This window comes from Gavia stellata, chromosome 4 (assembly GCF_030936135.1).
Source record: "Gavia stellata isolate bGavSte3 chromosome 4, bGavSte3.hap2, whole genome shotgun sequence".
In the NCBI taxonomy this organism is placed as follows: domain Eukaryota; kingdom Metazoa; phylum Chordata; class Aves; order Gaviiformes; family Gaviidae; genus Gavia; species Gavia stellata.
Genome location: NC_082597.1, coordinates 58,290,668 through 58,301,106, shown reverse-complemented (window position 1 = coordinate 58,301,106; position 10,439 = coordinate 58,290,668). Strand labels below are relative to the sequence as shown.

At 55.4% G+C, this 10,439-nt stretch overlaps 1 protein-coding gene across 5 annotated transcripts; it reads left to right on the top strand.

Annotated features, from left to right (window-relative positions):
* Positions 1–257: 257 nt before the first annotated feature.
* On the top strand, positions 258–9,600 carry GGA1 (golgi associated, gamma adaptin ear containing, ARF binding protein 1). 5 transcript variants are annotated; one of them, XM_059815967.1, is made up of 18 exons: positions 258–288; positions 918–1,002; positions 1,300–1,375; positions 1,892–1,990; positions 3,268–3,391; positions 3,905–4,005; positions 5,091–5,171; positions 5,587–5,724; positions 5,848–5,929; positions 6,356–6,463; positions 6,766–6,921; positions 7,747–7,811; positions 7,954–8,124; positions 8,247–8,359; positions 8,444–8,526; positions 8,746–8,915; positions 9,167–9,277; positions 9,454–9,600. In XM_059815967.1, the coding sequence occupies exons 1-18, from the start codon at positions 258–260 to the stop codon at positions 9,562–9,564; spliced, it is 1,905 nt and encodes a 634-aa protein (XP_059671950.1). In that variant the 3' UTR covers positions 9,565–9,600. The 5 variants fall into 5 exon arrangements, with proteins under 5 accessions (XP_059671950.1, XP_059671949.1, XP_059671948.1 ...); XM_059815966.1 differs by having other exon boundaries at positions 7,954–8,132; positions 8,243–8,359; XM_059815965.1 differs by having other exon boundaries at positions 7,954–8,132; positions 8,243–8,526.
* Positions 9,601–10,439: the final 839 nt, after the last annotated feature.

Below are 10,439 nucleotides of genomic sequence, written 5' to 3'. Positions count from 1 at the left end.
CCCTGGAGGCCTTCCGCTTCCTTCCCCATCCTGCGCCACTCTATGGTGGATCGGGGGTGCGCGTCGGCAGGGGGCGCGCTGGGAGCGAGGCGGCGCTCTGTGCCCCCGACTTCCGGCGCTCTATGGTGAGGCCGTCGGAGCGGCGCTCTAGACGGTCCGGTGCGCTCTCGATGGCTTGGCGGCGCCGGGCCGGGCGGGTGGGCGGTGGCGCGGCGCTGCTCCGTTGAGGAGCCGGCGGGCGGGCGGGGCCCTCTGCCATGGAGCCCGAGACACTGGAGGCGCGCATCAGTGAGTGCGGCCGGGACCACCCCTTCCCTCCCCCTGACGCGGCACGGCCCAGTCGTGCCGCCAGCGGGCCCCCGGCCGCGCCTGCTGGAGGGGGGCACGGGAGTGGGTAGATGGGGGAGTTGGAGGGGTGTGTGCAGGTATTCGGGGGGACACTGGGGTGTGAGGGAACGGAGGGGGTGTGCAAGGCGGAGGCTGGGCAGGGGCTGGGGGTCGCACGTAGCGAAGTGTCAGGGTGGGCCTGCCTGCGTGTGGAGAGAGCGGCTTCGGGCAAATGGAGTTGTCGGGGCCACGCGCGAGGGGTGGGTGGCTGTGGCCGGGGCTGTGGGCGCACCTGGGGTCTGCAGATGCGGCCCTGCAGCTGAGTGTGGGGCAGGGAGTGTGTTGGCAGGCATCCATGTAGCGATGGTGGGTCAGTGGGTGCTGATGGCGCGCTGGCAGGGAGGCGGTGGTGAGAGAGTTTGTGCACAGGGCTTGTACATATGGACACGAGAGTGTTTTTTCTTCCATGCTATCCTCGGTCAATGCACCTGGTGGAGTTGGCGGGGGGGAGCCGGAGCAATATTGCCCCTCACCTCCACAGGGTGGGAGCCTGGGGAGGCTTTCTCACCTCCTCCTTCTCACACCCGCAGACAAAGCGACAAACCCCCTGAACAAGGACCTGGACTGGGATGGTATCAATGCTTTCTGTGAGCAGCTCAATAAGGAGCTAGAGGGGTAAGTGCTTCTTCCTTTTTCCAGGCTGCTGCGGGTCACAGGCCTGGATTATGATTGCCAACACGGTAAGATTCAGTGGGGTGGTCCCGAGAGCTGAATGGCACGAAGCCCCTCAAAGTGGGGGTGGGGGGGGGTCCCGGTCCACTAACAGAAGGCTCCCACAGAGTTTTAGTGCCTTACCAGTGCCTTAAACTTGCAACATGCTTTTCAACCCTGGAGTCCCAGATAGAAACATGGGTACCAGGCTTTTCAGCAATAACTGGCTAGCTTTGATTTTTTCCTTCTTGCTCCTTCCAGTCCTCTGCTTGCTACCCGACTTCTTGCCCACAAGATCCAGTCTCCACAGGAATGGGAAGCTATCCAGGCCCTCACGGTAAGGGCATCTGCAGGCTGGTAGAACTAGAGGGCCAGGCTGTGGGGTTGCTCCAGTTTGACTGGAGGAGCACAAGAAGCTTTGAACTCCCTCTGAGAAGGCCCTGGAGCACCTGAACCCTTGGGTGGGAGAGGGGCTGACGGTGATTCCACAAGAGAGGAGGGGTGACTGGTAGGAAAGGTCTTGTTCCTAGGGAAGATCATAGCCTATTGGAGTCAATGTGAAGCTTTTTGCTCCCTTAATATCATTGTGGATCCACGCTGTGAAACCCCAGTATTTGTGAACTCTCTAAGGATAACCCCTTCCATGGGCTGTTGTTGTTTCCTCCAAAGAGGAAAATGTTCTTGCTTCCCTTTGGAAGGGTGATGGGCTACCTGGGAGGGAAAGGTGGTGTCCCTCTGTGCTGCTGTGAGGATAGCTACAGGCTCCGTGCCTGGTGAGGGGGGAGCAGGAGGGAGCTGGCTCCTGAACCTGGGGCTGACCCCATGCCGGGGCTCACCTGGCCCCTCTCCCCAGGTGCTGGAGTGCTGCATGAAGAGCTGCGGCAAGCGCTTCCACGACGAGGTGGGCAAGTTCCGCTTCCTCAATGAACTCATCAAAGTGGTGTCACCCAAGGTGGGTCCCAGGTGATCGTGCTGCAGGGGACTAGAGCTTTGGGAAGAAGTAGTGGCTGAGCAGAAAGGTCAAATACCCACTGGGATGTGGGGGAAACAGGATAGTGCTAGTAGGAGGTTTAGTCCTCATTCCCTGGTGGCTTTTCCAGTGGGAAGGTGAGCTTTCACCCCTCTGCTCCCAGCTGATTCTTGATGCAGGAAGCTGAGGGCCAGCTAGACATGATGCAGCCAGCACTTGTGAGACTACTGAGTTCATCTGCGTGCCTGGAGTCACCTTCCCTGCATCTCTGTTGGGCCCTGTCTGTGCTGCATGTGCTCAGGAACCTCCCTCAGCTTTGACATCGTGACCATGTCTCTCCCGGGTGTCCCAACCTCGTTGAGACACTCAGAAAGCAAGCTTGGGCCTGGTCAGTGGTGCTCTGGCAAGTCTACCTGAAGCATCAAGTCATTACCAGCTCCTCTGCTGATGCTGCTGTTCCTGCAGCAGAACAAGCTGTGCTTGCTCTCCTATTCAGTCAAGGCAGTTAACACCAGCAAAGATGGGGTTAAGGGAACACAAACTAAACATGACTAAGGAAAACCTTCGTCTGCCAGTCACAGCTTGTGATTGGTGATGATGAATAGCCAGGGACAGTGACAACAGCACCCTAAAGTCCTCTTGCTAGGTGCCCTAGAGAATGTCCTCTACCTTACTTAAGCCACTGCTTCTACCACCAGTGCCTCCAGCAGACCCACAGGAGAAGGGTGAAGGGTGATTGTATGGGAGGGGAAGAGCTGTAACATTTGGAGATCTCACTGCTGAGTGCTGGTTGTCTGGGGCTCACCTAGCTCTAAAGGGTGCCAGGCACTTTGTGCTGGAGTGTGCCTCAGAGAGAGGGCTGAGCCCTGCCCCAGGGACCGTCACTCACAGTCCTTCCCCTCCCAGCCTTGCTGTCCCCTCATTCTGGAATGGCTGCCTTGCCGAGCAGCTTCTGTTAGCAGTACCCTTTCCTTCACAAGATGACAGAGACCTGCCTGAGCATTCCCACCTGTCCCTGCATGTCGTTGAGTGGCTGCTGCTGTAGCATTTCTCCCACCTCTTGTGTTTCCTGTGGTGGAAACCAAGTGCAACATAGGACATGTTGCAAGGGCCTCGTCAGCTTTCCTGCTTGCTTCCTCTTTCCCCCTCTTTGTGCCGTTGGGAACGGTCTCACTTCTCCTGGGGGAGGGGAGGAGAGGAACAGGCCAGCTTGCAACGGCTCAGATCAGCTTCAAGCCACCTCTTCTCTCTTCCTCTAGTATCTTGGCAGCCGGACACCGGAAAAAGTGAAGTCAAAGATCCTGGAGCTGATGTACTGCTGGACATTAGGGCTGCCTCATGAGGTGAAGATCTCAGAGGCCTACCAGATGCTGAAGAAACAAGGTGAGAGGCAGTGGTCTGGAAGGGGAAGGTGGATGGACAGTTTGCCCTCCCTCCCTTTTTTTGTCTGGGCAGAATCTGAAACAGACTCCCTTTCCTGTGCCCAGACCCAGCACATCCATCAGTCTGGTTCAGCAGCAGGGGCAGGTGAAGGAGCAGGTGCCTTGGGGCTCCTAGCTAGGCAAGGGAGTTGCTGGTGGTCCGAGTTGCTTGATGGGTTGTAGGGGACATCTGCTTGCTCCTTACAGGAGATGGGGCGCTGGAAGGGGCTGGGGCTGAAGGGCTGTGAGTGCTTTGGCAGTTGTTGCTGTTTTTTTCTAAGAGGGGATATTTATGGGAAGTGGGGGGCAGTTCTTCCATGAAAACACAAACCAACATCATGGGTAGTGGGAGCAGACCCAAACCCCCTCAGTCCCAGCTGGGTTTGGTGGTCCATTAGGGAAGGAATTACCTAGGTGGCAGTGCCATCCCCCAGTGAGTGAGTCCTCCTGACCTCTCCGTTGGTATCTACTGCAGGGATTGTGAAATGTGACCCAAAACTGCCTGACGACACTCCTTTTCCACCCCCCCCACCTCGGCCCAAGAACATCATCTTTGATGATGAAGAGAAGTCCAAGGTAAGGGCTCAGTGCAAAGGAGAGGGACAGTGAACAACATCTTCCCTGCTCCGGGATCTCCTGTCCTTCTGGGGTGGAGATCCAGAAAGAGTCAAGGCCCCTGTTCCACATGCTGTCCTTCAGAAGATGCATCACAAGAATGCTGAGGGCCCACTCCAAAATCATGACAAAGGAAACAGCCAGAGGTGGGGCATGTGGGTCTGTTTGACCTTTGGACCTCTTAGCTGCAGGATGATGCAAAGGGTGAAGCGCTGATATTAGCCCAGCAGGTTCTTGGTGGTTTGCTCCTGTGCTGTTTCCAGGCTTCTGAGTTATCTGGCCTTGAGGTTTAAATCGCAGCCCCAGATGCTGCTGCTGTTATCTCTTCCCCACCCCCAGCACTGCAATCTGCTTATTGCTCAACTACCTATACCCTCCTGGACCCATCCTATATTGCCTTTCCATCAGAATTGTGTCACCACTGAGACAAACCTCTGCTTTATCAGTGCTGATACATTTAAGCAAGTATTAGGCTCCTCTGGGTCTACTTCTGCAGCAGAAGTGTGATGCCAGTTTGCTGCAGGGGATATATTTTGCCTCCACGGGTCACAATGAGAATTTGTAGGTGGCCAGTGGGACTGTTCACTGAATACAGAAGGGGAGAGAAAGTGGGAGCTCTCCCTCTTCACCAATTGCACCTGCAAAGAGGCACGTGAAGAGGTCTGAATAGGAGTCCATTGCAATCCTATGGCAATTCCTGCGTAAACCAGGCTTTCTCTCTTAGTACTAGTGCTGATGTGCTGCGGGGTCTCCATGGTGCATAATGGGCAGGCAGGAGCAAGTTTTGAATGCACGGGATCTTCAGGGAAAGACCTATCTTATGTAACCAGAGCCACAACGGGAAAGGGAAGACCACTTGTATTTCTCTCCCTGATCTCTGATAGCCCACAAGCTCTTGTGGCTGGGCTTTCAAACGGCTGGTTTTGTCTGATGCGTTTGCCAGATAACGGGTTTGGGGCAGGGGTAACTCCACTGGCTCTGTGTTGCAAGAGTGACTCTGGCTGCCACCCCTCAGTTTGGGCTCAGAGGCACCTTCTCTTCTGCAGATACTGGCTCGTCTCCTGAAAAGTTCCCATCCTGAGGATCTCCGGGCTGCCAACAAGCTCATCAAGGAGATGGTTCAGGAGGTGCGGCTGGGGAGAAGGGGAGCTGGGCGGTCATGGTCTAGGTGGCAGTGGTTGGCACCAAGGGAGCAGTGGCTCTCTGTCCTCATGCAGACATATGGAACTTCTGCCCAAAATTTTGCAGCAGCAGCTGCTGAAGAATCCTTGTGTGATTTCTGCCATCCCTTGGCTACTTGGAGGAATGGCTCTGGGCACTTTCTATGGCCCAAGCCCTGCCGCAGCACTAAATCTGTGGCAATTCCATCCCTGTTTGGCAAGTGCTGGCCCAGAGATGATCTGGAGTTTTCCACTGGAGTGGGAGCTGTTTTGAGGGCAACGTTGCTGTGCAGGGAGTTGGTGTGTGGGCTGGCCCAGCCTTCCTCCTCTCCAAGTTGCAGGCAAGAGTGAGGACATCCTTCCCTGTGTGCTTCCCTCCAAGGACCAGAAGCGCATGGAGAAGATCTCCAAGAGGGTTAATGCCATTGAGGAGGTGAACAACAATGTGAAGCTGTTGACAGAGATGGTGACAAACTACAGCAGGGGGGAGACAACGGAGAGCAATGAGGACCTAATGAAGGTGAGGAAAGGCCATCCCAGCATCCTCCCCAAGCTTAGCAGAGATGGGTTCCTCCTGCCTGTTTTGCACCCCCAGCTGAGCATCCTGCTGCTTAGCTCAGCACCCCTTCTTCCTCTCCCTCAGGAGCTGTATCAGCGCTGCGAGCGCATGAGGCCCATGCTTTTCCGGCTTGCCAGTGACACAGAAGACAATGATGAAGCTCTGGGTAAGTGTATCTAGCCTTTCTCATTCTGTCCCCTTCTTCCTCTGTCTTCTTTCAGGGAGCCTGTGCTTGTGCTGCCCATGGCATGGCATATGTCAGCAGCCGCCACTCTGGGTGGCTGCTCGCTGTAGGTTAGTTAGTCTATGGCTTGGCGCTAAGCAGGGACACATGGCAGCAATCAGCAGTGTTACATGCTTCCTCCACTTTGCTGTAGGAGCAACACTTGTGCTTGTCTTGCTGAGACTGCCATGGAGGTGTCAATGTACCCTGATACAGTTTGCAGCAAGAGTTACAAAAATGCTATCTGCAGTGAGCTGCTGTCAGCTCCTTGGGCCTTGCTTCGAAGGAGTAGACAGAGTTGGGATATAAAAGTCACTCTCTTTGTTTCTTCATGATTTCCAAACTTACTTCCCACCTATTCCATTTCAGCGGAGATCCTGCAAGCCAATGACAATCTGACACAGGTTATCAATCTCTACAAGCAGCTGGTGCGGGGAGAAGAAATCAATGGGGAGACGGCAGCAGGTCCCCTTCGAGGTGAGGAGACTTGGGGAATGTGGTCGGGAAGGTCAAGCATGGGGACCCTGTTGCTGGTTTCCTGCAATATAAGAGAAGATTGAGAGAAGTGGGACGGTGACACCTTCAGGAGGTCAGAGTGGGGCTGGTGAGATGAGGAAATGGCTTGCAGAGATGACTGATGCATGAAGAGAGGGAATTGGAAGGGAAAGCAGAGAGGGAGTTCCCTCTCCCAGGTGTGAGGAGGGATGGGGAACTGGCCTCAGCAGACTGGATAAGGACTGGGTAAGGTTTCTGTCTCTCAGCTTGTTCCTTGTTTGCAGGCAGCACCTCAGCGCTTCTGGATCTGTCAGGCCTGGATCTTCCAGCAACAGGCCCTTCCTACCCAGCCTTGCCCACCCGTTTAGGTGACTCAGCAGTCCCTGTGCCTGACCAAGCTGGCTCTGTCTCCTTGCTGGATGATGAACTCATGTCTTTGGGTGAGAAGGCCAGAGCAAAAGCTCTTTATTCTCTCCTTGACTCTGGACATTCTGCATGGATGGTTCTACTTGTGGCAGGAGCACAAATAAGGGAGAGCTCTGGGAGGGGTGAATAATGAAAGACCAAGAGGTGGCCTTTACTTAGTGTGAGGAGAAGGAAGCAAAGGCCCTGCTACAGTTCTGAACTTCAGTTCCATGGTGTTTTCCTGACTAGTCAGAGAGAGCCAGCAGGGATGTGCCCTCTGATATGCTCTGGGAAAACTGACCTGGCAGGTAAATCAAGAGTGATGCAATGGCCATCCCCAGATGGGATCACAAGGGTGGATCACTCCCAGCTCCTCATGTTTACTCTTCACAGTTGAAGTTGGGAGCTGACAGCAGACACGTGGGACGTCCAGAACTGTTCACATGAAAATCTTGTGAAGTGCCAATCCTAGGAGGCTCTAGAGTCCGCTTTTCCCAACAATGTGTCTGTTTCCTAAGATAGGTGCTTTGGGTACAACAGCATGAAGTAGACAACGTGATCCCCCAGATGCAGGGGAAAGTGGGGCTTGTCAGCCCAATAGTATTCACTTCTCTGCCAATTGCAGTAGAAATTAGACTGTAAATGAGGATCTCTGGGCAGAAAAAATACTATCACCTTCCCTGCACTCCCCCATGCAAGGATGAGGGCCAGAGATTGAGACTGTATTGGTGGTTCTGCCCTGCTGCTTATGTTTCTTGTCCGACCAGAGGGATATCACTTACATCTGCCTTATTCAGACCCTGTTTAATGCTCTTACCCACGTGGTAGCTAAGCTTCATGTTTGTTTTTACCCTTGGCAGGCCTGAATGACCCAGCACCGCATCCTGCCCAGGCTGGTGACAACAGTGGCTGGAACAGCTTCCAGGTAACGTGCTGGGAGCCAGGGCAGAAGGTGGGGAGGGTGGTGGAAGCAACAAACGGAGTAGGCAGGGAAGCATCCCAGGTCTGATGGTTGGTGCTGATACACAACCCTGCTTGCGGGGCTCTCCTGTGCACTCTTTCTACAGTCATCAGATAGCAACGAGTTCAGTATCACCCCTATCATGGCAACGCCACCAGTCAAAGCAGATGCTGGCGCATCCTCCCCCAAACCTTCTCCTTTCACCAGTGGCATGGATGACCTGGACCTCCTGGGCAAGACTCTGCTGCAACAGTCTCTGCCTCCAGAGTCCCAGCAAGTGCGATGGTAAGCAGGGGAAGGTCAATCTTGCTTCTCTCCTCATCCTTTCCATTTCTGGGGTGCTGGACACAGACATTTCAGTGCCCTGTTCCACTCCTTGCTCTCTCTCCCTACAGGGAGAAGCAGCAGCCACCTCCCCGGCTCACCCTGAGGGATCTCCAGAACAGGAGCAGCTCTGGCAGCATGGCCCACAATCCCAGTGCTGTGCCTGTGCTCCAGAATGTTTCCCCTAACCCCACGCTGCCCCCGACCTCGGAGCTGCCTGCCCCTGCTATGCTTCCAAAAGCTGCCACCACACCAGCAGGAAGTACTGCAGTCCCACCACAGCCTCCTGCCACCACGCTGCCCCAGGAGATCTCGCTGGCAAACATCGCTGTGCCTCTGGAGTCAATCAAACCCAGTGAGCCAGGGCGAAAGGGGGGGGGGCAACCTTGAGGGGAACTAACCATGCGTGCATAGAAGGGAAGAATGTGAGGAAGCTTCTTGCCTGTTGGATTTTGTGGAGGTTGACGAGGAGCGGTATCTCTGTCACTTGTATGGAGTTTGGGTGATGGGGAAAGCTTGCTTCAGGGCCAATTCCCTCCTAGCTGACTGCTGCCTGTCCCTGCCTTTCCAATAGGCAGCATCCTCCCTGTGACGGTGTATGATCAGCACGGCTTCCGCGTCCTCTTCCATTTTGCTAAGGATGCCCTGCCCGAGAGGCCTGATGTGCTTGTGGTTGTGATTTCTATGCTTAGCACGGCTCCGCAGCCCATCCGCAACATTGTCTTTCAGTCCGCCGTCCCCAAGGTAAGGCAACTGCTGGGGCTGAGGTCCCCAGGCTGGGTTGAAGTGTGATTCTCCCTTTGCAGGAAAGGCGGTGTGGGTAGAGAGAGCTCTGTGGGGCTGAGGGCGAGTTGTGTTGCTTTCAGATTAGCAGAAACCACCACAGTGTCTTTGTCTAGTCTTTGACTAGACAGTGGAAGCTCCCCAAATACAGGAGCAGGGCTTCTGGCTGTCAAGTCCTCTCAGGAATGTGGGATGCTCTTCTCTGTCCCTAGGTGATGAAGGTGAAGCTACAGCCTCCCTCAGGCATGGAGCTGCCGGCGTTCAACCCCATTGTCCACCCCAGTGCCATCACACAAGTCCTGCTGCTTGCTAACCCACGGAAGGTAACGGCACCATCCCTGGGGCATAAGCAGAGGCTGGTCTTGCTGCCTGGGCAAAGCCTGGCTATTCTGTCCCTATTCCCTCTGCTCTCTGCAGCTTCCTAGAGGCCTGAATGGTTTGTGCCTCATGCATTTTTTCCCCCACTTCTGACTGTTTATCCTTTCTCCCCCATCTCCAGGAGAAGGTGAGGCTACGGTACAAGCTGACCTTCACCATGGGAGAGCAAACTTACAATGAAATGGGGGATGTGGACCAGTTCCCCCCGCCGGAGTCCTGGGGAAACCTCTAGGGCCACACGTTGCAGGCACTACACTGCTGGAGCAGCCTGAGGAGATGGGGAGGGTGGGTGGGGGGCTGCTGCTCACGCTCTATTCTCCAGATGGCTGGGCGAGGGCCAGAGGGAGTATGCCTCGAGGAGGAGAGCAGAGACGCCAGGAGATATTCATCCCACAGGACTAGGAGTGGAGTGAAAAGCTTCGTGTGGGTGAACAGTTGCCTTCCCTGCTCTTCCAAAGGCGTCACTCCCACCCCAGTCTGTCCAGCTTCTCTTCTAACCCTGCTTTCCCCCTAGGTGCAATGGGGAACAAGGATGGGGAGCTTTAACAGTCTCAGCCTGGGGCAAGGCCTAGCAAAGGAAGATCCTTTTCGTTGTGTCCCCTTCACACTTCCCAGCCCTTTAGCTGCTTCATGCTCTGCAGTGCTCCGTCGTGTCCCCCTTGCCCCCTCCTTGGAGCTGGGCCCCAGTGGTTCCCTGTCTGATGGGATCGCATTGGAGCTGGTGCAGAACAAGGCTGGACAGAGACTGGGTGTCTTTTAAGCGCCAGAGAGCAGGAAGGTGCCCTTGCTTTAGGGGGGATCAGGGGAGAGATCTTCCCATATCCCCCTCCTTCCAGCTGCCAGCAGATATGTTGGTGGGAGGTAAGCCCTGCAGTGGGAGCCCAGGGCCGGGAAGATCTTGCTCTGTGCCTCCCTGTCCCCTCCAGCTGGAGCTACTGGGCTCCACCCCTGCAGTGAGAAAGCCCACATCCTTCCCACATGCTTTATCTACCGTAGCGAGCTTTGGGGACTGCTGCTGGACTTTGTCCTGCGTGCCAGCCCTGAGAGGGTCATGCTGGGGGGGGGTGGGTCTCCCCACAGCTTCCTGCCAGACAAGGAGAGGAAGCG

Bases quoted from the DNA above. Each gene is read 5' to 3' on its own strand.
- GGA1 (XM_059815965.1), top strand. From the start codon at position 258: ATGGAGCCCGAGACACTGGAGGCGCGCATCA. The intron at 4,006-5,090 runs GTAAGGGCTCAG...TCTCTTCTGCAG, and splicing joins ATGATGAAGAGAAGTCCAAG to ATACTGGCTCGTCTCCTGAA. The intron at 5,172-5,586 runs GTGCGGCTGGGG...CTTCCCTCCAAG, and splicing joins TCAAGGAGATGGTTCAGGAG to GACCAGAAGCGCATGGAGAA.